A 26501-nucleotide genomic window follows, 5' to 3' on the forward strand; every position below is an offset into this window, starting at 1 on the left:
GCTTGCTTGCTTGCCAATGTGCCCTGATTGCTGATTGTTCTAAAATCACTAGTCTGTCTTCCCTTGTAAACTCTCAGATGAAGACACCCACTTCTGACTCACTTAGCTGTGGTCCCCTGCAGCCAGGTGCCTCCAAAATGGGGCTGGCATTGACAATAACCATTTCCCAGCTTTTAGAAAGAGATGACGAAGCTCTGTTGTAGTGTCTGAGCCACAACACAAGAAGGTAATGAAATAAAGCATTAACATTCCAAAACGGAAAGCTGGGGGCAGTAGCTCACACCTGTAATCTCAGCACTTTGGGAGGCCAAGGCGGGCAGATCACTTGAGACCAGGAGTTCGAGATCAGCCTGGCCAACATGGTGAAACTCCATCTCTACTCAAAATACAAAAAAATTAGTCGGGGTAGTGGGGCACGTCTGTAGTTCTAGCTACTCCATAAGCTAAGACAGGAGAATCACTTGAACCCAGGAAGCGGTGGTCGCAGTGAGCTGAGATCATGCCTCTGTACTCACTCTAGCCTGAGGGACAAAGCGAAACTCCATCTCAAAAAAAAAAAAAAAAATCCATAATGAAGAATGATCCATGTTTACATTCATCTTGCCTCTACTGAAAGACAAAATACTGCATTTAGAGGGGACTGCATCTTGGAGATGAGAGTAACAGCTCTAGTTTGTGGTCATCTCGTCCATCTGACTCCGTGCCCACACTGTGTTAAATGTTTTGCAGGTGTTACATAATTTACATGATATCTACCATCACTATCTCCATTTTCCAGGTGAGGAAATGAGGCACGGAAGTTAGGTGACTTGCCCAAGGCACACAGCTGGTGAAGGGAAGGGCTGTGATTCCAACCCAGGCCCTGGGGCTGCAGAACCTGATCTGCAGGAACAACAGGATCATAACCAGATCCCAGTGACCCAGGCCCCCCAGGCCCCAAGGTTCGGTTGCAGCTGGAATTGCAGAGTACTTCATGACATCAAAACAGGGCACCGAGCAGGTCCAGTTTACTCTTAATGCATTCATTACTCATCTCAATTTATAGGCTGTTTTGATTCAAATCAATGAACAGAAGAATGTTCTGCTGTTTATCATTTGTTCATTCCTACTGTCATTACCGTCTTCCCCAATAAGGCACCCATTTAGTGGCATAACTTCTCCCTGAACTGCTCCAGCCCCAAAAGAAAAAGGACTTTGATAACAGAGTTACGGATCTGCTCCAATCCAGCAGCACTTTTCTGTGAAGCCTGTGGAGCAGATATGAAAACCTGGGCGAGAAGACCCCAACCCGGGTTGCTATGGGAAGTCTGAGGGGCTGGGTGGGCAGGGGCTGTGGAGCTGAAACATTAGAAGGGGTTTGTTTCTAGGGTTTCTAAGGCTAGAAACTCCTAGAAGGTTTGCAGCCAGGGGACAAGAAATTGTAGCTATCTGGGCTTGCAAACACCAGGAGCCTGGATTAGAGCATTTGGCAAGGGACCCTTTCATTCGCAGACCTCACAATACTCCGATTCTTTCTTGCATGGTAGCGAGCACAACACCGAGGTTTCGAGAACGAAAGCTCTAGAAGGAAATTCATCCCGACGTCAGAGGCTTCTTCACAATGCGAGGAGATGGCGCCCCCTAGTGTTGGGATGATCCTTCAGCACCTGGACCAGGCTGAGAGCCGTGACCTTGAGCGCTAAGCAGGTGGTGGCTTTAAGATGGGCTTGACCTGCAGTGGGGAGAGGCCTGGACCCCACGGTAGATGACCAGTTCCCACGGCTTGGGGTCCTCCGTCTGTCACCTTCCAGATCCAGGAGGTCTATACTACAGACCCTCCCAAAGCAGCTTTCTCTAAAGAGGCAAAAAACCACCAAGCTGTTTTTAGATATGCTAGATGCTGTTTTTCTCTAGCAGATGCACCAAATCCTAATGATAAACAGTTTAAAATGATTCAGTAACCTGGAATCCCATCGTCCATTTCTGTCAACACTTTTTTTGGTTGAAAGCCTGATCAGTTCCAGCCCAGCGACCTCGGCAGATTGGCATGACTCCCCTAAAGCCCCCTTTAGTGGGGTAAATGCTAGAGACCCTTGCTGAAAGCTGTCAAGGGCACTTTCCCATCCTTTGGGTTTAAACAGAAAGACCAGCTACATGTAAAGACCCATGACTCCAAGACAACAAGTGGCTCTGGTCTGCTAGAAAGGATTCATGCACAGTTTTTTAAAATGAACTCAGAAAAGAAAAGAACAGAAAGAAAGACAAAATTGAAGTGGAATTCACCCCAAGATAAATAAATACTTGAATAATGCAAACATTTCTCAAGTCCTTCTGGTGTAACAAAATGTATAGGGGCCAGACATGGTGGCTCACGTCTGTAGTCCAGCTACTCTGAAGGCTGAGGCAGGAGGATCGCTTGAACCCAGGGAGGTCGAGGCTGCGAGTGAGCTGTGATGGTGCCACTGCACTCCAGTCTGAGGGACAGAGCAAGACCCTGACTCAAAAAAAGAAATGCAAAGGGAAATTGTTACCACTCTTTGCCCTAAACAAACACCATCCTTATCTGCATTCTGCAGAGCTAAAGAAAATTCCCCCAGGTTGGAGGAGTCTATGTTAAAGCTAAGCTTTGGAAGAAAGTTAAGAGGTAATCTGATCCAATTCCTCAGTCTTTCATGGATCTCCTTAACTTGAGGCAATTGCCTTCATGTCAGAAGCTGTGTTATCAGAAACCACAGCAGATGAAGGGGAGATACATCCATTAATAAGTGACAGGATCATGTCACCCTTGTTTTTCTGATTATAATAGTGACATGTGCTCATTGTAGAAAAATACAGAATGTGGTTTGTAATTTTTCCTCATGTCATTAAGCATTTTTTATGTCATTAAATACTTTTTGAAAATCTCTCTTTTTTTTTTTTTTAGACAGGGTCTCACTATGTTGCCCAAGCTGATCTAGAACTCCTGGGCTCAAGTGATCCTCCTTCCTCGACCTCCCAAAGCACTGAGATTATAGGTTTAAGACTATAGTCCTGTACCCAGCCCTGAAAAATCTCATTTTAGTGGCTACATAATATGCCATTTAAAAAGCCATTTTCTTATGTTCAGACATGTGTTTCTAGTTTTTTGCCATTTTAAAACTGAGTGTGGTGAGCATTTTCCACACTAACATTAGTTCAGATTTCTGACTAGTATAGATTGGAAGAGTTCTTTCTGAGTTAAAGGAAAAGTCACTTTTGGCTGGGTATGGTGGCTCACGCCTTTAATCCCAGCACTTTAGAAGGTGGAGGCGGGAATATCGCTTAAGCCCAGGAGTTCAAAACCAGCCTGAGCAACATAGCAAGACCCTCATCTCTACAAAAAGATAATGGAATTAGCTGGGGGCATGGTGGTGCATGCCTATAGTCCCAGCTAGTAGGGAGGCTGAGGTGGGAGGATTGCTTGAGCCTGGGAGGTTGAGGCTATAGTGAGCCATTATTTTGCCACTGCACTTCAGCCTGAGTGACAAAGTGAGACCCTGTCACACACAAAAAACATTCTTTTAAGTCACTTTTTTTTTTTTTTTTTTGAGATAGAGTCTCACTCTGTCGCCCAGGCGGGAGTACAGTGGTGCAAACTAGGCTCACTGCAACTTCCGCCCCCCAGGTTCAAATGATTCTTCTGTCTCAGCCTCCTGAGTAACTGGGATTACAGGCATTCACCACCATGCCTGGCAAATTTTTGTATTTTTAGTAGAGACAAGGTTCCACCCTGTTGGCCAGGCTGGTCTCAAACTCCTGACCTCAGATAATCCGTCTCAGACCGCAGATGGCCTCCCAAAGTGCTGAGATTACGGGCATGAGCCTTTAAGTCACTTTTTAAGCCTTTGAGTCACTTTTTTAAAAGCATGTACAGTGAGGGTCTGATGCTGCCACACTGCTCATTTCTACCACTGCAAATGGTTTCTTTGTAGAGAAAATAAAACAGTGAGCAATATTTATTTTGAATTGAAGGTCAGTGTAAACAAAAACATCCAGCTTAGACGTCTGAGTTTTGCCCTGTGGCCTTGGGCAAGTGCTTTTGACTCCGTTGGCCTCAAGTACTAAAATATTAAAATAACTCATTTTTAAATGATTTGAGTTTGTGCAGACAGGAAGTGCTATAACTGCAGAGTGCTAAGTCTCTTCCCTTCTTTTGTTTTTGAGACAGGGTCTCACTGTGTCACCCAGGCTGGAGCGCAGTGGTGCGATCTCGGCTCACCGCAACCTCTGCCCCTCAGGGTTCAAGTGATTCTCCCACCTCAGCCTCCCAAGTAGCTGGGACCACACGCGTATGCCCAGCTAATTTTTTTTTTTATTGTTTATTTTTTGTAGAGACAGGGTTTCACCATGTTGCCCAGGCTGATCTTGAACTCCTGAGCTCAAGCCCATAAGCCCACCTCAGCCTCCCAAAGTACCTAGATTGCAGGTGTGAGCCACCGTGCCCGGTCTCTTCCCTTCTGTAGGACACAATTCTTGTCCCTTTCCAAATGCTGTGTCCTTGCATAGCAGAGGGTGTGGCAGTGTCACAGCTGGGAATTTTCTGCCCGCTCCCTCCACACCGGAATTCGCACATGGCGCCCTGGCCTGACTTCGCAGTGATTTGCCTACAGGCGCCCAAAAATCCAAGCGCAGGCAGGAGGGAGGTGTGGCTACAGGGGTATCAGGCTTCAGGGCTTCTGTGTTTCTCCCCTTGCCCACACCACTAAAATACACCGGCTTCAAAATCCCATTCCAGAAACACATCCTGAATGATTCACTTATTCAAATTCAACCACAGAGATGGAAAGAGATTGGACTTGGTGCAGGTGCCTGGGTTTGACATGCAAATTGCCATTTCCTAGACAAGCTACCTAAGCAGGACCCAAAACCTTTTCACCATCTGTAAAATGGGGGAATACCAAGCCCACCTACATCTTGAGTCATCCTAAAACTCAAAATAAAAATGAAACCATATATGGGCAACCACTTAAATCCTAAAACTGAAATGACCATAAACTACTATTTTGGAGATGTGCAAGTGGCTGGAAATTATTCTAGATATGAAAAAAGTGTGTCTAAAGATGTTTAGAAGATTCAGAATTGTTTAAAATGTCAAAAAGTTGGGGGCAGGGTGCCAAGGGTGGTGGCTCACACCTGTAATCTCAGCACTTTGAGAGGAAGCCAGGCGTTCGAGATCATCCTGGGGTAAACACAAAATACATAGAGGGCATTTCTCTGCTGCTGTGCAACCTTACAGTTTACTTATAATTAATTTTCTTTTTTTCTTTTTTCTCCTTATAATTAATTTTCCATGCAGCTTTTCAATTTTCTCTCACCACGTTGTTCCAGTTTTGGAAATGTATTTCAAGATTTTTCTAGATATAAAAAAAAGATGCTTAGAAGATTCAGAATTGTTTAAAATGCAAAAAAAAAAAAAAAAAAAGGGGGGGTGCCAAGTGAGGTGGCTCACACCTATAATCCCAGCACTCTGGGAGGCCGAGGCAGGAGAATCACTTGAGCTCAGGAGTTCAAGACCAGCCTGGGCAACATGGTGAAAACCTGTGTCTACAAAATACAAAATTAGCTGGGCGTGACTGTGTGCATATGTAGTCCCAGCTATTCAGGAGGCTGAGGTGGGAGGATTGCTTGAGCCTGGGAGGCTGAGGCTGTAGTGAGCCATGATTGTGCCACTGCACTTTAGCCTGGGCAACAGAGTAAGACCCTGTCTCAAAAAATAAGCAAATAAATAAAATAAAATAGAAAAAAAAAAACATAAAAAACGGAAACCATCTCAATTATATTCAGAGTCTAGAGTTTCCCAAGTATATTTGACCCTAGAACTTTTTATTTGTATTACATCTGTTAACACCCACACTTCAGAAAACACAGGTTTTGCAGTTTAATTTCTCATAGAATATAAAGTTTATAAAGGTAGGCACTGTGTCTTGTATCCTGTTCTAGCTTCAGGGACTAGAACAGCTGGCTGCACATAATAGCTGCTCACTAAATTGTGTTAAATAATGTGCTGAATACTTTTCATTAGGCTTATTTGAAAATAGTCTCTGAAAGTTTGCAAAGTAGAGTGAAACAAGGATTTTCATGTGCTGCTACAGAAACTATAAATCGATTAAAACTTTTGAAAAGCAGCTCGGCCTCATGCATCAGAGGCTGTTAAAGTACTCACATTCTCTCACCAAGTTGTGTAAATTCTGGAAATCTATTTGGAAATTTTCCTAAATATGAAAAAAAAAAAAAATGACCGGGCGTGGTGGTGTGCACCTGTAGTCCCAGCTACTTGGGAGGCTGAGGTAGGAGGACCGCTTTAGTCCAGGAGCTCTCAGCTGTGGTGCACTATGCCGGTCAGGTGTCTATACTAAATTCAGCATCAATATGGTGACCTCCAAGGAGCAGGGGACCACAAGGTTGCCTAAGGGGGGTGAACCAGCCAAGCCAGAAACAGAGTAGGTCAAAACTACCATTTTTAGGCCGGGCATGGTAGCGCATGCCTGTAATCCCAGCACTTTGGGAGGCCCAGGCGGGCAGATCACCTGAGGTCAAGAGTTCAAGACCAGCCTGGCCAACATGGCAAAACCTCATCTCTACTAAAAATACAAAAACTAGCTGGGTGTGGTGGCACACACTTGTAATCCCAGCTACTCTAGAGGCTGAGGTAGGAGAATAGCTTGAACCGCGGAGGCAGAGGTTGCAGTGAGTTGAAATTGGGCCACTGCACTCCAGCGGGGGAGACAGAATGAGACTCCGTCTCAAAAAATAAATAAATCAATAAATGAAAATAAAAATAAAATAAAACTCCCCTGCCGATCATTAGTGGGAATCATGCCTGTGAAGAGCCACTGTATTCCAGAGCAACATAGCTGACACCATCTCTCAAAGAAAAAAAAAAAAAGAAGGCTGAGCGCGGTGGCTCATGCCTGTAATCCCAGCACTTCGGGAGGCCAAGGCGGGTGGATCACCTGAGGTCAGGAGTTCGAGACCAACCTGGCCAATATGGTGAAACCCCGTCTCTACTAAAAATACAAAAAAATTAGCCGGGTGTGGTGGCACACGCCTGTAATCCCAGCTACTTGGGAGGCTGAGGCAGAAGAATTGTTTGAACCCAGGAGGCAGAGTTTGCAGTGAGCTGAGATCACACCATTGCACTCCAGCCTGGGCAACAAGAGCGAAAGTCCATCTCAAAAAAAAAAAAAAGAAAGAAAGAAAGAAAAGAAATTTATGTCTAAATATGCTTAGGAGATTCGGTATTGTTTAAAATGGCAAAAAAAAAAAAAAAAGGAAACCATTTGAATTATGTTCAAAAATCATAGAATAATCAAGTTGCAGAATATTCACTGGATGGACTACCTGCAGCCATTAAAATGATACTTAGAAACTTTTATAATTTGGAAATAGGCTTATATTATAAGCATGAATGCATAACTCATATGTAATTTTGCATCCTTTTCTTTCTTGCATTAAAGAAAAAGGCAAAATACCAAGTTGTATAAAGATTGTTAATCTGTATGTATAACAAAAGCAAACAAAATAAAGAACTAACATAACCAGGTGTGGTGGCATGCACTTGTAATCCCAGCTACTTGAGAAGCTGAGGTGGGAAGACTGCTTGAGCCCAGGAGTTGGAGACAAGCCTGGGCAACATAGTGAGACCCTCATCTCTAAAAAAAAAAAAAAAATTTTATTAGCCAGGCTTGGTAGCATGTGTCTGTAGGCCCAACTACTGGGGAGGCTAATGTGGAAGGATTGCTTGAACCTAGGAGGTCAAGGTTGCAGTGAGTCGTGATCACACAACTGCACTCCAGCCTCGGTGACAGAGCAAGGCATTGTCTCAAAAAAAAAAAAAAAGACCAAATTAATGAGTACTACTCTGTCAGGCAATTGTTCTAAGCACTTTACATATATACTTTTTTATTTCTCCTAATGACCTATAGGCAGATACTATTATAATACCCAGTTTATAGATAAGAAAACTGAAGCACAGAGAAGTTATATAACTGGGCCAAGGAACTGATTGGGATTCAGGCCAGGGTAGTTCAGGCCACAGCCTAAACAAATGTTGAGAAACAAGACACCAAAATACTTACAACAATTGCCTCTGAGTGGAAGAAAAGAGGACAATTACATCTTTATCTTTCTCTACATTTTAAAAAGTTTTTAGGGAGTTGGGTGTGGTGGCTCACACCTCTAATCCCAGCACTTTGGGAAGCCAAGGCAGGCGGATCACTTGAGGTCAGGAGTTCGAGACCAGCCTGGCCAACATGGCAAAACCCCATCTCTACTAAAAAGAGAAAAATTAGCCAGATGTGGTTGTGTACACCTGCAGTCCCAGCTACTCGGGAGGCTGAGGCAGGAGAACCACTTGAACCCAGGAGGCAGAGGTTGTAGTGAGTTGAGATCATGCCACTGCACTACAGCCTGGGTGACAAAGTGAGACCCTGTCTCAAAAAAAAAAAAAAAAAATTGTAATAATGAGAAAACTACTCTCTAAAAGTGAAAAATAATGAATTAACGTGTTTCTATAATACATCTGAGCAGAGTACTTTTCTTTTAAGTTGATTACAGAACCCCCACTATTATAAACAGGAATACTGACCCTTGCTCTGCCAGCCAGTCTCTTCTCCAACAGACGAGAAAATTCGACTGAGTTCTATTTAGAGAGAATGGGTTGAAGATAGGTTGTTTTTATGGATGAAGAGAAACTATATCCAAGGCTAGTATCCAGTTCTCAGTTTCAATATCAAATTTGTTCAAACCCACGTTCTCCTACTTTAGGCCTGATGCTCGGCTAGCCACTCTGCCCTAGCCATAATCAAGAATCTAGGTATCAGAATCCCACCTGCCCTCACACACCAACAGCTCAGTTCTATACTCAGGTGAGATGGGTGAGAGGGGAGGGGAATGGAGGGCCACAGAGATTCTTTGCTTTTGCTTGGCCAAACTTCAGTGAGGCTTCTGAACCTTCTCGGAGGCCTATCTATACACCTCCTTGTAAAATCCAGTTTTAGCCAAACTGCTAAGTCAGTTTAGCCAGAAGCCCCAATCTTCGATAACCGATCATCTTTGATATTTGATCAGGGTCCCCATCCTTCACCATCCCCCAGGTGATGTCTGATCACCCTGACCTGTCTTCTACAAGATTCCTCTAGGTCATTTTAGCCAGAATCCCCCTTACCCCAGTTTCCTCTTAGTAATTTTCTATCCACTGACCCCCACACTGCTCCTTGGCCATAAATTCCCATTTGTCCGTGCTGCTTTCGGAGCTGAGCCCAATCTCTCCGCCCACTCCCAGACCCGGTTGCACTGGTCCTATACCCATCGCTATGGTCCTGAATAAAGTCTTCCTTACCATGCTTTAACAAGCATCATTGAATAATTTTTTATTTAACAATGGGTAGTCATGGCCCAGGTAAGAGGGACGTGGTGTCCGCTCCTGGAGCTGCAAGGCTCCTGGGGGCTTTTTGTTTTGGTTTGGTTTTGTCTTTGTGTGCAACGTGAAAAAAAGCCATTGATTCAGGCTTTAGCATGCTGGGAAGGAAGAGTCAAGAATCCAGTGACACTGGTAATAACTGTGAAATGGAACAAATACCACTATATTTATCTAAATGTAAATTTTAAAACTGGGAACAGCAAATCCATTCTACAGTGAGGGCCGCTTGGCCAGTAACAATGATTTCATTTTCACGTGCAGTTAAAGCCCTCTGGCTTCACCGCAAGGGTCCAGCCCTTACCACTGCTAAGAACTACAACTCCCAGCCGGAGGGAGGTCTTTGCGCCTGCGGCCTGACGCCCTACGCCTACACTTCCCAGAGAACCTAGCGGTTACGCTAACGTGCGCGTGCGCTCTTGCGCGCCTCTCTCTTCCCACTCGGGTTTGACCTACAGCCGCCCGGGAGAAGATGGCCGCCCCAGGAGTGTCCGGTCTCTCCCGGCAGGTGAGAGAAACATGATCCTGAGAGCCAGTGGTAGGATCCCTGCTGGGGTGACCGGTACCCAACCCCGAGCACCAGGGTGCGATGCTTCGGTTGGGGAAGTCTGGCAGTCTTCCAAGGTTATGGGACCCGGCGAGTGGGAGCGACTCAGGACGACCCAGCGTTTGTCCCCCGGGATGCCTACGGGGCGGAAGGCGCGGGGCTGTGCGTGCCGTGACCTTGGCATCCTCCGAGCACAGCCCCAAGAAGCTGCTAGCCTGAGGGGCGCAGGAGAGGGGGTCTGCCGTTTGCTGAATTCCGGGGAAGGGGCATGGCCTAGCCTCCAAATCAGCTTCCTTTGCCATTGTGGTAAAACCTGTCAGAGATCACTTACTAGTAATGCTAAGGAATATTTGTAAAACACATTTCACAGTTTTATAAATGAAATGAGGCCGAAAAGTTTAAATGAGTCTTTGACTGCTCAGCCAGTAAGTGGTAGAATTGAGATTTGAACCCACAGAATCACCCAGAAGATGGAGTTTGAAAAAATTGTATGCTCTTTGTACTGAATATCACCATGGTGCTTTACATATCATGACCCCTTCCTGGCATCTTAGGTAATTTTTACATAAGCATTACAAAGTCTTAATCCTCACAAGCAGTTTGGATAAAACACATTCCATAGCTGGAAGTATTTGAAGGTGACCTGTGATCTGTGACCTGTGCGCTTGCAGGTGATTTTTAAACTGTAAGACTGTCTCGCAGAGGTAGGGCCTCTTGTCAGATCAAACTCTGCGGCAGTACTCAAAAAATTCATCTTTATTTTCAGATAGCATTTGGATTCCGAGAAGGGTACATCTGTTGCAAATGATCTGCTCAAGGGTGTGGTAATAGGAACGCCAGAATTTTGGTTAAATATTTTTGAAACGTGCACTCCTTGGAAGTTAGTGTTTTCTCTGTCATACGGGTGTGCTAGCCTCGGTCCATTCCTAGCGAGCTAGGAGGTTAGTGAGAAGGTGATTTCCCAAGCAACTTGGGATAATCCTCGTTGGGTAAGTTTACTCCTTAGTAATAATAAGTAGCTCATCCTCATGTAACATGTGAAGATACAAAGAGACAAAACTAATGCTTTCAAGGTCATTAAAAATTTGTTGTTGATGTTGTTACTGAGTTACGTGCAGAAATCCTTCGAGTAATCTTGTTTGATCTATTTTCCTTTATTGCTTCAAGGTGCGATGTTTCAGTACCTCTGTGGTCAGACCGTTTGCCAAGCTTGTGAGGGTATGTTAATTTATATTCTTCTGTAATGATAAGCACGTGAAAGTGTTAGTCAAACAGCAGTACAGTTAGGACGTGGATTTTTGTGTAGTTACTATCTAAACCTTTCTGCACGACTTGTGGTTCCCAAAATGTGATGTGTGCGTAGGGTGTGGAAAGGAATGGTGTTGAATACTTGCTTTGTGACAGGCCCATGCATAATCTTTAAATATGAAAACTTTTTTTTCGATCATTTGTTTTTCCATTAACCCTCTAAAATAGGGAAGCTAACATTTACTTATTTTTTAATGAAAGAAACAGGTTTAACAAAATGACATGCCCAAGTTATCACAGGAAATTATTACAGGAGTTGATATTAAAATCAAGGTACCTTGGTTTCTAATGCAATTCTGTTGCAATTCTCTATGTTCCATTCTGGTTAGGAATATTCATACTCTTCACACTCTTTCTCTCCACTAGGAGAGAAAGAAGGCTCACTATTTCAGAGAGTTGCCCATCCCTTTCTTTTCAAACCGGAAGTAGTCCAGTTGACCCCGGATAAAGAGGACTATCAGTGACACATAATAAATGAAGTTCCCCAGAAGGCCCCCACAAATGATACATGACTAACAGCTGGTAACAACCCTGTTGGAACATGAAGTCTGACTCCATTTCTGTAGGTTATTTTGAAATTCTTTATTTGATTAAAGAAAGTTCCTTTGTGATCGAGAATTGAATCAACTGTCAGGAAGCAGGAACTTTTCTAAGATGTGCTGGGTCAACTATCCTACCCACACTTTTCCCCACCAAATCAACAGTGAGCCAGTCCTCCCCTTGGAAAAATTTCGTAAAGGAAAGATCATAATACCAGCCTATGTCCTTAATGAACCCACATCAGGTGGGATTTAGGAAAATAATTATCATGTCCTGTCCTCATTACCAGCCCCAAATCTCAAGTCAAATGATCAAAATCATTTTGTCCTTCATGTGAGAGCTTAAAAACCTCATAACAGTGTTCAGGAGTAACTGGTCTTCCCGTTTTACAAAAGGGGAAGCTGAAGCCCTGGGAAAATGTACCTGAGGTTACTCAGCTTAGTCCTAGAGCTGGACTGGAACTAAATCTTTCTCATCCAGGCTTGAGCTTTCCCACTACAGCCATACAGCACCACTAAGAACGTGTAGTTACACACTGATGGTAGAAGAAAAGTCTGTAGTTTACTGTGAAAAATAATTCAAGCATCAGGTTTTTTGTGAACTGCCAAAGGGCTCTGTTAAATTGAACATCGATAGGGAGGCTATGTAAGGGAAAATGTATAGTGTCAGTATGAAATGTATAAAAGTATATTTGTGTGTTTCATAAACACCTGTTTTCCTAGCTCTAACATACTCGAAACTGTCTATCAGTGTTCACAACGTCCCATACTTGAAACTAAATAGTTACTGAGTTTAAAGGAAACATAAGCTCATCTCAAAATTAAAGTACAAGTAATTGATAAAGGTAGGTAAACCTGGAAGGGACTTTAGACCCTGCTTACTAAGCCCCTCATTTTACAGATGAGGAATTGGAGGCTTAAAGATTTGAGTGACCTGACCAAGGAAACATCCCTAATTTACTTGCAAATTGCCATTTAGGGCAGCTCTTGGGTGACACATTTAAACTGTTTTGTGTTAAAACGATATATTTTTTAAAATATAAATTTTAAATTCTGCTCTTGACAGTATACTATTAACTGATTTTCCTTTTTGCTTCCTCTCCTATTTCACCTTTTCTTTAAAGCCTCCTGTTCAGGTATACGGTATTGAAGGTCGCTATGCCACGGCTCTTTATTCTGCTGCATCAAAACAGAATAAGTTGGAGCAAGTAGAAAAGGAGTTGTTGAGAGTAGCAGTAAGTAGCTTTCCTATTCATTATATATTAAGTTCCTGTTTGTATATTTTTTCCTTTGGTTGGTTGACTGCATTCCTAATGAGGTGTATCCTCCAAGAAAAAGAACTGGGAAAAAGCCATTTTCTGTAAACACGTTTTTAGTGATAATGTTGGGTTTTTGTTATTATAAAACATATAAAAAGAACAAACAGATACATATAAGGATATTAATATTAGGAACCAAGATTTGGGGCTAAGAAAAGATAGAAATGTAAAATTAAAATAGATGATAATTTAGGAAAATTGCTATTTCAGTGGAGAATTTAAAAGCTACCTTTAAAAATCTATACTTATAACTGGGCACGGTGCTCACACCTATAATCCCAGTACTTTGGGAGGCCGAGGCAGGTGGATCAGGAGTTCATGAGTTTGAGACCAGCCTGGCCAACATAGTGAAACCCCATCTCTACTAAAAACTACAAAAAATTGGCGGGGCATGGTGGTGAACACCTGTAATCCCAGCTACTCTGGAGGCTGAGGCGGGAGAATTGCTTGAACCTGGGAGGCCGAGGCTGCAGTGAGCTGAGATCGCACCATTGCACTCCAGCCTGGGTGATGGTGCAAGACTATCTCAAAAAAAAAAAAAAAAAAAAAAAAAAAAAGATTATATGCTTCTGGGCTAGGTCTTTAGAATATATTGTGATTGGGTTTTACGGAGAATTTGTTTTCATAAAACCTTTGCCTCGGGTTTTAATTGCCATATTCTATGCTTGTAGAATCAGAGGAGGCTCAGACATGTCTTACAGGTTGTTTTCATTTGGTAGAGATGCTTTGCAATTGTCAGAACCCCAGAAGTAACCATGTAGACCTTTTCATTGTTATTTTGTTCCCAAAATGTGACAGAAGAATGACAGGCTGGGGCACGCTGGGCAGCAGAGTTAGTAAAGGGGTATGGGCTTCCCAGGGGTAATAGAGGACTGACAGGCAAAGACTGTGAGGCCGCTGCAGGATGTTTGTAACTTTTTTTTAAACATGAAAAGCAGAATAAATAAACCGTATTAACAGAAGCCTACATTGTAACTCAATAGGAGAATGTCTGCTTTCATTTTCACTGAATTTTCTAGTTAACAAGTTTCTACACATTCTGTTGCTTCTTTCTTTGATTTTCTGGCTGCTACCACTGGCAGTAAGGTCTGCATTAAAAAAGGTGAAGGAGACGCAGTCTGGTATATAGCCTCTTCGGAGGAAGTTTTGTTCTTTCTTGATTTTAAGATTCTTCATTCCTTGGCCGGGCGCAGTGGCTTACACCTGTAATCCCAACACTTTGGGAGGCCGAGACGGGTAGATCATGAGGTCAGGAGATCGAGACCATCCTGGCTAACATGGTGAAACCCCATCTCTACTAAAAATACAAAAAAGCCCGGCATGGCGGCATGTGCCTGTAGTCCCAGCTGCTGGGGAGGCTGAGGCAGGAGAATGGCGTGAACCCGGGAGGCGGAGCTTGCAGTGAGCCGAGATCATGCCATTGTACTCCAGCCTGGGTAACAGAACAAGACTCTGTCTCAAAAACAAAAAAAAGATTCTTCATTCCTTAATTCATATGTCTGTAAGTTTTTATTGTTTAGGAAAAACAGTTCATAGGCCAGTTGTATAGAATAATAATTCTTATGTTCTATATTAATCATCGTGTGTATAGTCTATAAGTATTACTGTTCTGTACTGTTTATGTTTTATTCATTTTTCACTTGAGCTTCTGTTGGAACTTCCGTCTTAACAGGCAGAATAATTTTAGCTCCATATTCCTTCCTTGATCCATTTACCTCTGCAGATAATGCTTAAGGTCTTAGCTGGTGTGATAAACTCTTAATGATTCTCACAGAGCCCAGGAACCCAGCCCTGTTGTTGGAGACATTTGGAGGAAGGGCATGCAGGAACAGACGGGGTCTCACACAGGCGTTTTTGGAGGTGATGGTTATTGTCTGCTACTTGTCAGTTATGCCCATTTTAAACAGAAACAATCGTGTTTACAATGGAGAGAATGACTTGGATTGTGGGCATTAGAATGGAGTTTGTCTAAAGCCTGGAAGTCAGTCAAGACATGGAGAAAAAGGGAGGCAATTATCTGAAGACACTCTGAATATTAGCAGAGTTTTGGCATTAAGAGGGAAGGATAATGCAAGCATCATACTCACTGTCCTCTGGATGATGCAGGAGACACAGATAAACATGAAAAACTAGGTAACCCAAATTCCAGAATGCTTTCAATCTGTGTATGCCTGCATTTTTTATGGAAAAATGTCATTTCTGTGGGGTCACTCAAGTGGAAATGTTAGCATTGGATGATAGTATCTGACCAGTATCCTGGATCAGAGACAGGATTCTGGCCAGGAGCCTGGGAGGAGGTGCTAGGAGAGTAATTGAGGCATAGAGAGGTGTGTTAACTGAAGGTGCTTGACTGGAAGCTGCCATTGTTGGTTTGTTGGAACTCTGGAGCAACATGCTGGAAGCTGCACTTGGTCACTGAATGCAGATATTTGTGATATAACAAAATGAGAAGAAGGTCGTTTCCCATGATGGTTGTGCTCCCGTTTTTTGTCCACTCTGTCTCCCAGACTCTTTGGGTCTGGCTGCTCTGGCAGCACCAGAGGTCTCGCAGAATCTGCTGGGTTCCCTGGACACTGTAAGAGGCAGGACCCCTCCAAGGGAGCAGTGAGGAGGCCTCTGCAGTCAGAGCACAGTTTTGAGGTCTGCACTTTAGAAATAGCACTGCTAGAAAAGCCAGACTAATACTCTTAAATACATTAAAATATGCAGTCAAGTGAAGTTTGGCTGCTTAGTGTTTTATAATCTTTCTTGAAAAGCAAAAATAAATTTAAGAAATTTCATACAGTATTTTTAAATTTTTTTGAGGAACATCATTCTATCCTATATAAAATCCTGGTGCAGTGCAGTGTATTCTGAAAGGCCGTCAGAAAATTGTTTGATTATAATATTTTTGTCATAAGTTCTTTGGCAGTGCTAATTTAATTCATAAAATACTTAATTCATAAGAAAGTGTGTGTATGGCCAGGCACAGTGGCTCATGCCTGTAATCGCAGCACTTTGGGAGGCCGAGGTGGGTGGATCACTTGAGGTCAGGAGTTTAAGACCAGCCTGGCCAACATGGCAAAACCCCTTTTCTACTAAAAATACAAAAATTAGTCAGACATGGTGGCGCACACCTGTAATCCCAGCTATCTGGGAGGCTGAGGCAGGAGAATCGCTTGAACCCAGGATGCAGAGGTTGCGTGAGCCAAGATTGTGCCACTGCACTCCAGCCTAGGCGACAGAGCAAGACTTTGTCTCCAAAAAAGAAGAAAGTGTGTGCATGGCACATCCTTCATTTGTGCTCTAAAAAATTTAAGAAATTTTTTTTTACACTTTCAGCAAATCCTGAAGGAACCCAAAGTGGCTGCTTCTGTTTTGAATCCCTATGTGAAGCGTTCTATTAAAGTGAAAAGCCTAAATGACATCACAGCAAAAGAGAGGTTCTCTCCCCTCACCACCAACCTGATCAGTGAGTATTAGAACTTTTTCATTTGAGGTGTCTTAAAACCGTGACTGGAAATGTGGTCCATGGACCATGGGCATCAGCATCACCTGGGAGCCTGTTGGCAGTGAAGAATCTCAGGCCTCACCTGCTGAATCAGAGTCTGCATCTTAAGCAGCTCCCTAAGTGAATTGTTTGCATATTAAAGTGTGAGGAGCACTGTCTAAAGGATGCTAGGACCTAAGCGTGTCTAATTGCATAGTCAGTAGTTTCAACTGTGGAGGCAGCCAATATGATACCTACCAAGAAAATGGTTTGTGGCCTGTGGGTATACCTTGATCCTTGGAGACATTTGCATTCTTGGGTACATTTGGACTGCTTTTCTCTCTTTTTTCTTTTTTTTCTTCATTGAGACAGAGTCTTACTCTGTCACTCAGGCTGGAGTACAGTGGCACGATCTCAGCTCACTGCACCCTCAACCTCCCAGACTCAGGTGCTCCTCCCACCTCAGCCTCCCTAGTAGCTGGGAATACAGGTGCATGCCACCACACCCAGCTAATTTTTTGTATTTTTTGTAGAGATGGGGTTTCTCCATGTTGCCCAGCCTGGTCTTGAACTCCTGGGCTCAAGCCATCTGCCTACCTTGGCTTCCCAAAGTGTTGGGATTACAGGCGTGAGCCACCATGAGGCCTGGATTGCTTTTCAGATCGTCATAGCCAGCTCAAAATAAAAATTGCAAAGAAAGTGTGTTTACGGTATCATCTTTGAATTTGTAGCCAAACGTATAATCTGTAACGTAAATATGAAAATCAGATTGCAAGCTCAGTACAAGAGGTCTGTTGCAGACCTGTATGGGTGAGAACCCCCCATACCTACTAATTTAAATCCTTGTCAGTACAGTCTATTTAAAAAAACAAAATCGAATATGCATTTTAAATAACAAGTTGTATCTTCATTCTTTTTTTTTGAGACTGGGTGTCTCTTTCTGTCACCAAAGCTGGAGTGCAGTGGCACAGTCTCGGCTCACTGCAGCCTCTGCCACCTGAGCTTAAGTGATCCTTCTTCCTCAGCCTCCTGAGTAGCTGGAACTACAAGCATGCCCCACCATGCCCAGCTAACTTTTGAGGTTTTTTTTTTTTTTTTTTTTTTGGTAGAGACGGGGTTTCACCATGTTACCCAGGCTGGTCTCAAAATCCTGGACGCAAGCTGTCTGCCCACCTCGGCCTCCCAAAGTGCTAGGATTATAGGCGTGAGCCACTGCACTCAGCCTCCATTCATATTCTTAAAGGACATTGAATATATTGTGATTTTAAGAGACAAGATCTTACTCTGTCACCCAGGCTGGGGTGCAGTAAGACAATCATAGCACACTGCAGCCTTAAACTCCTAGGCTCAAGCAATCTTCCTGCCTCATCCTCCTGAATAGCTGGGACTCTAGACATGCACCACCAAGCCCTAACGTTTTTTTGTAGAGTTGGGATCTCGCTATGTTGGCTGGTCTTGAACTCATGGCCTCAAGCAATCTTTGCGCCTCAGCCTCCAGTAGTTGGGATTATAGGCATGCACCCCTGAATATGGTGTTTTAAGGCCACACATCTAAGTTTGTTTTTTGGGTTGAGTATACGGCTTCATGAATAACTTGTTCAGGTGAGTTTCGTGTTACTGAGACACCTTCACTCTGCCAGATTTGCTTGCGGAAAATGGTCGCTTAAGCAATGCCCAGGGAGTCGTTTCTGCCTTTTCTACCATGATGAGTGTCCATCGCGGAGAGGTGCCTTGCACGGTGACCACTGCATCTGTAAGTAATGGGTTGCTGCTGTGTTTGCCTTGATATTACATGCGCCACCTTTTGCAGGAAGAAGGAAAAAACAGTAAAATCAAGAAATGGGGAAAGGTCACTTGTCACCTGGGATGTTTGTTTCATTTTTATATCAGCTTCTGTGACCCTTTGCTTTGGAAAAGCCAGCATGTATCTTATTAGTGCTTCTGTAACCAGTGATTTATTCATAAGGCCTGGGTTAAATGTAAAGTACATCAAACTGTGTTAGAAAAGAGTGGTTTAGACTCCATTATATGTTTGAATTATATTATAAATGCCGCTTGAAGTAGTTTACTGAAACTAGAGTTCTAGAGTTTTTTTTGAGACAGTCTCACTTTGTCACCCAGGCTGGAGTGCAGTGACGTGATCACACTTCTGCAGCCTCAACCTTCTGGGCTCAGGTGATCCTCCTGCCTCATCCTCCTGGGTAGCTGGGACTACAGTGCACCCCCACCACACCCAGCTAATTTTTTTGTATTTTTTGTAGAGGTGGGGGTTTTACCGTGTTCTCCAGGCTTGTCTTGAACTTCTGGGCTCAAGTGACTCACCTGCCTCGGCCTCCTAAAGTGCTGGGAATAAAGGTGTAAGCTACCACACCTGGCCTGAAACTAGAGTTGCAAACCTTTCATCTTTTGTGGTGGTGAATGGGAAGGAGTAGAATGGGTGGGCCTTTGTATCTTATATAGAGTGGGCTATAATTAGCTACCATTTATTGAACCCTACTATATGCTGAGTACTTTATTATTTTATTCAGTATCAAAAGATTCATGTGAGATAGAAGTATAATTATCCTCATTTTACAGATGAGGAAGCCGAATGCAGGGAAATGCAGTCACTTGCCCAAAGTCATAGGAGGTGGGACTAGAATTTGAACACAGGCCTCAAGGCCTCTTGGAAATCCATATTCCTTTTACTACACTTCATTGCCTCCATAGAATTAATTTTGTTATTGTCTTAAATACATATTTTCTTCCCTATGTAACTCAGTCAAATGTAATGTAGCTCACTCTACAGGAAAACAGGAGAGTGTGGTAGATTTACTTGGAATTTGTAGCACCTGACCTCATCCAGATTAATAGTTCTAAGTGTTTAAAGGACAGTCTGACCTTCTAGTTAGCACAGATTCAAGGAGAGGCATCCCAGCACATCATACTTATTTGCACATTTGTAGTTCAGTAGTTGGTGCCCACAAAACATGTGCCTGGTTGCAAATCATTACAGCCCAGACATAGGCAGGGAGCCCTCTGTGGCTGCACCGGTTATCCCTAACAGTGTGGCGCAGATTAGAGATTCATCTGCCCCCCAGTCACCCATCATGAAGCACTGGTGCAGGGCATTCTTCAGTGAATACAAGGACATGATTTTCTTTTCTTTTCTTTTCTTCCTTTCTTTTTCTTTCTTTTTTTTTGAGACTGAGTCTCACTCTGGCACCCGGGCTGGAGTGCAGTGGCACAATCTCAGCTCACTGCAACCTCTGCCTCCCAGGTTCAAGCAATTCTCCTGCCTCAGCCTCCCAAGTAGCTGGGATTATGACACCTGCTACCACACCCGGCTAACTCTTTGTATTTTTAGTAGAGACGGGGTTTCACCATGTTGACCAGGCTGGTCTTGAACTCCTGACCTCAGGCAAGCCACCCGCCTTGGCCTCCCAAAGTCCTGGGGCCACAGGTGTGAGCCACCGTGCCCAACCACAAGGACATGATTTTCTTTTAAAGGATACTTACTTTTGCAAAAGATTTTAGAACCAACTGTTACTAATGCTTTTGATGTTGATACTACTGGGTCCGTGAGTCTGTACTGTTTGAAAAACATTATCTTGATGAATGACTAAGAGCACAGGCTTTAGAAATACACAGACTGGTTTTAAATATTGGGACTAGTCTTCACTTGCTGATGTGACCTTAGGTGAGTTTCTTAACCACTCTGATCCTCAGTTCCCTCATATGTAAAATGGGAATAATAACCACTGGCCTTGCAGGGCTGCCCACATGAAGGGAGATAGTAGGTATGAAATGTCTGGCATAGACAGGCACCTGGCAGTTTGTACACGTCTCAGTGGAGGGTATGTATATTTCAGAATTCTGTAACCTTTTAGTCTCAGTAAATAATGTTTTGAATAAGAATAGACTGTGGCCAACAGCACCACCCCCTACCCCCAAAAAAGGATATTGTCAGATCTTTACAAAGACAAATTTTTTTGCTAAATTTTTTTAGGCTCTTGGAGGAGGGGCTAGGGAGGTACGATTTATGACAAGTGAAAAAAGGCCTTTGCAGCAGGGTGTGGTGGCTCACGCTTGTAACCCCAGCATTTTGGGAGACTGAAGCGGGTGGATCACTTGAGGCCAGGAGTTCGAGACCAGCCTGACCAACATGGTAAAACCCCGTCTCTACTCAAAATACAAAAATTAGCCGGGTGTGGTGGCACGCGCCTATAATTCCAGCTACTTGGGAAGCTGAGGCAGGAGAATTGCTTGAACCTGGGAGGCGGAGGCTGCAGTGAGGTGAGATCTCGCCACTGTACTCCAGCCTGGGTGACAGAGCGAGACTCGGTCTCAAAAAAAAGGCCTTTGCTTTAATAGCCTTTTTCATTTTCACCATTATAACACTTAACACTTTAACATTATAACTAACCAGGATTAAGAGTTGGGGCCGAGAGGAGAGTGCAGTCTGCATATTTGAGGTGCTTGCTCTAAAGTAGATTATGGAGCTGAGCTGACTTCAGAAAAAGCCAGCTGCTCCAGGTTCTCTCACTGGGGTTCAGAGAGTGGAGTGGCCTGCCAGAGTTCCAGGTAGCTGTGGATGCGGGGAGATGAACAGCCAGCAGAGCTAGGGAAACATGAAGATGTAAAACCAGGTTAAAATGGCAACTTTTCACCCAAGGACATGATAGGTGCATGTTGTGACCCCAGGGCTGCCCCAGGAGGGGCCTGCGTCCTCCTGCATTGGTGGGGCTGTGTCTTCAGGCATTAGAAACTTGAGGGCCTTTCCTTGTTAATTCCAGGTTGTACTGCTAGCACACAGAGCAGAGGCAGGGAGGAAGTGGCATTTATAGGCAGTCCATGAATGACCGAGTGGGAGCTGCCCAGGTGATGCTGTGAGGCAGGGCCTTCCTGTGCTCCCTGAACCTCCAGCGCGAACAAGGAGTGAACGCTGCAGAGCAGCTCCATGATGGGCCCAGGTGGCTAAGGGAGGCGCTCACAAGGCCTGTCTTGGTGATGTGGGCCTGGAGTCTTTTAACTCTGGAAGTTTCTGTTTTGCTTTATCTAAATTGAAAGGGTGGTTTTGCCTTTCAGCCTTTAGAAGAAGCCACACTCTCTGAATTAAAAACTGTCCTCAAGAGCTTCCTGAGTCAAGGCCAAGTATTGAAATTGGAGGCTAAGGTGGGTTTTAAATTATTTATGGTATGTTTCCTCAGGTTCTTTTAAACTTAAAATGGCTACAGAAAGTACTAGTGAAATATTAGATCTAACTCTATACTAATTTTTCTGTAGTTAAAAGTTTGTCTTTATTTTAAATGTAAATGATGATCTGACTGTGCAGTTTTACTTTTGCCTTTTTCTAGGTGTAATTATAGCCTCTCACATTTGTGTAGCACATTGAGCCTTTCAGAACACTTGTGTATATCCCATTTGATGAGTGCGTTTTCACACTTGCCGTCGATTTTCTTTTGTAGACTGATCCGTCAATCATGGGTGGAATGATTGTGCGCATTGGAGAGAAGTATGTTGACATGTCTGTCAAGACCAAGATTCAGAAGCTGGGCAGGGCTATGCGGGAGGCTGTCTAAGTGTTGGTTTTCTGCCATCAGTGAAAATTCTTAAACTTGGAGCAACAATAAAAAGCTTCCAGAACAGGTCATATTATGTTCACTGTCTTTTAAAGTGGAGTGTAGAAGGCTTCATTTTTATGTCCTTTTTTGGTATCCCCTGAGTATAAAGGCCAAAAAGCCCTTTTGGCCTAGAGAATTTGGTTTGAGTAGATTACATTTAGGAATTAATGGGTTAGACACAGCATCTAACACATGGTCACTCGGCAAAGTCTATCTGGTCCTGCCTGCCAAAATCCCATGTCTTTAAGGGCTTGTTCAGAACTCCTGGTCCCTGCTAGATCGTCGGATCTGTGTTTGCTCCATAGTCCTCCAGGGAGACCTCTTCCTAATAAAATGCCCTTCATCCTGTCATGAACACACCTAGTTGTAGGCTGCTCTGTAGCTTTCAAGGCCATTTCATGTACATCTGAAGCTTCGTAACAGCCTTGTCATATGGGTGGGACAGACATCACCCCACTTTACAAATGAGGAAAGAGATTGAGGGGCCCTGGAGATGTGCTCAGAGTCACCTGTCTGGACAGCTGGTTGTCAGGCCCTAGAGCCCATGTTTGTACCACTATGTAACTAACACCATGCACCAACACGTTACTGGAGCAAATGGACAAAAGTTACCTTAGGTAGGTCCCCTGCCCCTTCCCACTTTGTCCCTAAGATGCTCCCAATTCACCTTTTAACCAAAACCAGTTCCCAGGTCAGCTCTTCCCCTACATTTTACCTTTTGGGCTTCTAGAGAAAATAGAGTTCCCCAGGCAACAGCCCGCTCAGGTGCCTGTTCCTTGGTCAAACTCCAAGAGCTTTTGACCAACAAACCAGTTCCCTTCCCAGAACTACCCCTGGTTGGGCAGAGGCAGGACCATTGCAGCGAGGAAGTTCTCCAGAGCAATGACATGGCCCAGCGCTGCTCCCTACGTGCTCATACTGGGACCAGCATGCCCTCCACGTGACAGGACACTCCTGGCACTCAGGCTTGGCTTCAACTCCGGCTTCCTCCTGGCAAAGTTTTTAATACATGACCACCTAATGTGACAACCAGCGGAGACACCACGTGGCCCCTCAACCTTTCCAGGAACCAGGAGTGCTGAGGCTGCTAGTTGGCCCAAAGACCATTCAGCCACCTTTTAGGTGGGCCTAGGGCTACTCAGCTGGAGACCACATTCCTGAGCCTCTGGCAGCACCTGACCGTGGTGCTGAGTTCTAGCAAATGGGAAAGGAGAGGAAGTGATGTGTGCCTCCCTGGACTGCCCTCGTGAGCAATCCTTAGTCCATCCCTCTGGCTAGATACAGACAAGATGGCAAGTGATGCCAAGGGCACAGCCACCCTGCCAGGCCTTTCCGCTGCCCCTGGGCTGTTAAACACGATGAAGAAATAGACCCTCTCCAAAGCCACGGGATATTGAGCTCTGTCTTCTGCAGCTGAGTTTGCAACCTAACCACGACCACGCTCCAGGTTCCCCCCGGCCCCCCAGCTCACTGCCTGCCTCCTGCATGCAGTGAGGCCAGATCTGCACAAGGTGGCGTCATACACATAATCACAGCTCTACAGACACGTGATTGCCAGTGGACAAACCGTCTTTGCCGGAGCCTCACGCTGCTGATACCCAGATCCTTCAAAGTCAAACTCAGCAACCTTCCTGTTGATCAAGCGCATACAATCTCGGGGAATGATGAGGCGCTTCCTATGTTGCCTTACAAGGTCACCAGAGAGAAGCCAGAGATCTGTGTACAATGATTTGTTTTTTGAGACAGTCTCACACCATCATTGAGGCTGGAGTGCAGGGGCACGACCATGGCTCACTGCAGCCTCAACCTCCTGGGCTCAAGCCATCCTTCCGCCTTAGCCTCCCAAGTAGCTGAAACTACAGGCAGTGTGACCACACCCTGCTGGTTTTCGTATTTATAGTAGAGACAGGGTCTTGCCATGATGCTCAGGCTGGCTTTAAACTCCTGGGCTCAAGCGATCACTGGCCTCGGCCTCCCAAAGCGCTGGGATTATAGGCGTAAGCCACCACACCCAGCCTACAACGATTTTCTTCACAATGTTTTCTTTAAATCGAGGTGAACGTTTTGCAGTGCCTTGTGTATGGGGTGTTTTCGATGCATATTAGCTATTAAATAGTACAAGAGGCCGAGTGCAGCCAGGGTGACAAAAGCGAGACTCCGTCTCATAAATAGATAGTACAAGAGTATTTAAAACGCACACAGAAAAAATACAGAAGTGAAGTGCATCAAAACGTAACCTTTATTTTTGTGTAGAACATCTCCATTAAGTGATTTTATTTCCTTTGTGTTTTTCTTTCCTTGCTGAATTTTCTGCATTAATAAGTATTACTTCTGTAATGAGAAGAAAAACTAAATATTTGAGAATAAAGTATTCCCTTGATTATGCTGGCTACTAACCATGGTTAAATAGGTATTAATTACATGTTTTCTACCAGTGATTCCATCCACTCTGGGCTCTGTGAGGGGGCCCTCATCAGACTTGGAGCGAACTAGGTATAGTGTGGGAAAGTTAATTATTGCATGTGTTTTTAATGGCATTTAACTTTTATTTTTAAAACAGGGTCTCACTCTGTCACCCAGACTGGAGTGCCGTGGCCTGATCATGGCTCAACTGCAGCCTTGACCTCCTGGACTCAAGAGATCCTCCTGCCTCAGCCTCCCTAATACCTGGGACCATGAGCATGGGCCACCATGCCTGGCTAGTTTTTTATTTTTTGTAGAGACAAGGTCTCACTATGTTGCTCAGGCTGGTCTTGAACTTCTGGATGCAAGCAATCCTCGCCTCAGCCTCCCAGAGCACTGGGATTACAGGTGTGAGCCACCATGTCCAGCCTTAACTTATTTTTAAAACTTCTAATAACAACCAAGAAAAGGGCATAAGATTTTTATGTTTTTCAAACATGGGGCATACTAGTTTTAAAAAGGCAAAGACATACTGCTGTAGGTCAACTTTTAAAAACTGTGCTGTGTAACAATTCAACTAGTGTCCAAGCCAGCTAGAGAATGTAAAGGACTCATTTATAGTCAGTTAAATCAGTGATGAAATAGGTAGGAATGGCCTTAAAACCAGAACAGGAGGAAGCAATCTAATAAAATTCAGTGTTGGGTTTTATAGAACTCAGAATTACAGATCACCCAGGTTCTGAACACGTGGAGTTACGTGTGTTAGAAACTTCTTCCTGGAAATTCAGTGACCCTTCTGAGTGTCTTTATAAGACAATCAGCTTTTTGCACCGCCCCCTCAACCCCAGTCACAGAATTTCTTACGCTGTACAACACAGAACTTCTCCTCTTCTCACAAAGACTTTGTACAGAGAAATCTATTTCTGCTTGGTGTTAGCTAACATTTATCTACAGCCAGAGGAGAGTTGAAAGGGTTGTGGGTTGGTTTTGTTTTCTAGGTTTATTTCTGCACAATTTTCCTTGCACAGCTACAACCTTATCTGTGGGAAGAGGAAGAGACACCATTTGCAGGGCTCTTAGCTTCCTGTGCGCTCAGAAAAGAGTGAAGCAGAAAGAACCCAAAATAATCCACTATAACAGATTGACTTTTCTCATTTTATTCATGAACTATTTGAGTTTAAACCACACAGGTCAAAATGACCAAAGAGTTGTTTTTTGTTTTTGTTTTTTTGAAGAGATTGTTCTTTTTAGGTTCAAGATACACAGGAACAGCAATTTGTACTGATGTTGCTACTGGTTTAAAGAAAGGTCTCAGTTACCATCATCTGAATGGATAAAATTTAACATTTCACACATAATAAGTTGCCAAAGGAACACTCAGACAGCAAAAACAAACCTCAGCTTCTTCCAAACAAAAAAGAAGAAACAGTGTTTTGGCCCTGCTTCATCAAACCCTTAGACAAATACATAAGTCTACAATTTATAATAGTGTCTAGTAATTCTTAGAATTCCATGAACATTACATATCAGACAATATAGTCTCTCTTTTATGGAAAATTAAACAGTACCATTATTTGGCAACAGAAGTATATTACAATCAACAGCACATCCATCAAGGGGCAGGCCTGGTCCTACCCCTGGGCAGGGCTGTGAGGGGAGCAACTTGCCACCAGCACTGTGGCCCACTTGTCACTGGAAGCACAAGGAGCTCACGTTCTGATGGATTACATTCTTTTCCAAACAGGCAAAGGCTATCTGGGAGGGTTCGCTAGCACTCCTGGGAAGGGAGGGCCCCATGTTCTAGCTTTTCTTGGCCCCAGACTTTTTTGAAACAACCAGGGCCCAAGGGACAGTGACTGGCTGACTTGTTCCCACTCACAGCCCTCTTGCCACCCCAG

General features: G+C 44.0%; 1 protein-coding gene across 1 annotated transcript; it reads left to right on the forward strand.

Annotated features, from left to right (window-relative positions):
- Positions 1-9864: 9864 nt before the first annotated feature.
- ATP5PO (ATP synthase peripheral stalk subunit OSCP) lies at positions 9865-22229 on the forward strand. Its single transcript, XM_005548772.4, has 7 exons — positions 9865-9923; positions 11130-11180; positions 12934-13044; positions 16450-16579; positions 18238-18350; positions 21665-21751; positions 22045-22229. Exons 1-7 carry the CDS (start codon positions 9888-9890, stop codon positions 22156-22158), a joined length of 642 nt encoding a protein of 213 aa, XP_005548829.1. The 5' UTR covers positions 9865-9887; the 3' UTR covers positions 22159-22229.
- The last annotated feature ends 4272 nt before the right edge of the window (positions 22230-26501 follow it).

Source organism: Macaca fascicularis, chromosome 3, assembly GCF_037993035.2.
Source record: "Macaca fascicularis isolate 582-1 chromosome 3, T2T-MFA8v1.1".
In the NCBI taxonomy this organism is placed as follows: domain Eukaryota; kingdom Metazoa; phylum Chordata; class Mammalia; order Primates; family Cercopithecidae; genus Macaca; species Macaca fascicularis.

Excerpts from the sequence above, each read along its gene's own strand:
- ATP5PO (XM_005548772.4), top strand. The coding sequence starts at position 9,888 with ATGGCCGCCCCAGGAGTGTCCGGTCTCTCCCGGCAG. Across the intron at positions 9,924-11,129 it reads TGTCCGGTCTCTCCCGGCAG|GTGCGATGTTTCAGTACCTC; the intron begins GTGAGAGAAACA and ends TATTGCTTCAAG. Across the intron at positions 18,351-21,664 it reads GCACGGTGACCACTGCATCT|CCTTTAGAAGAAGCCACACT; the intron begins GTAAGTAATGGG and ends TTTGCCTTTCAG.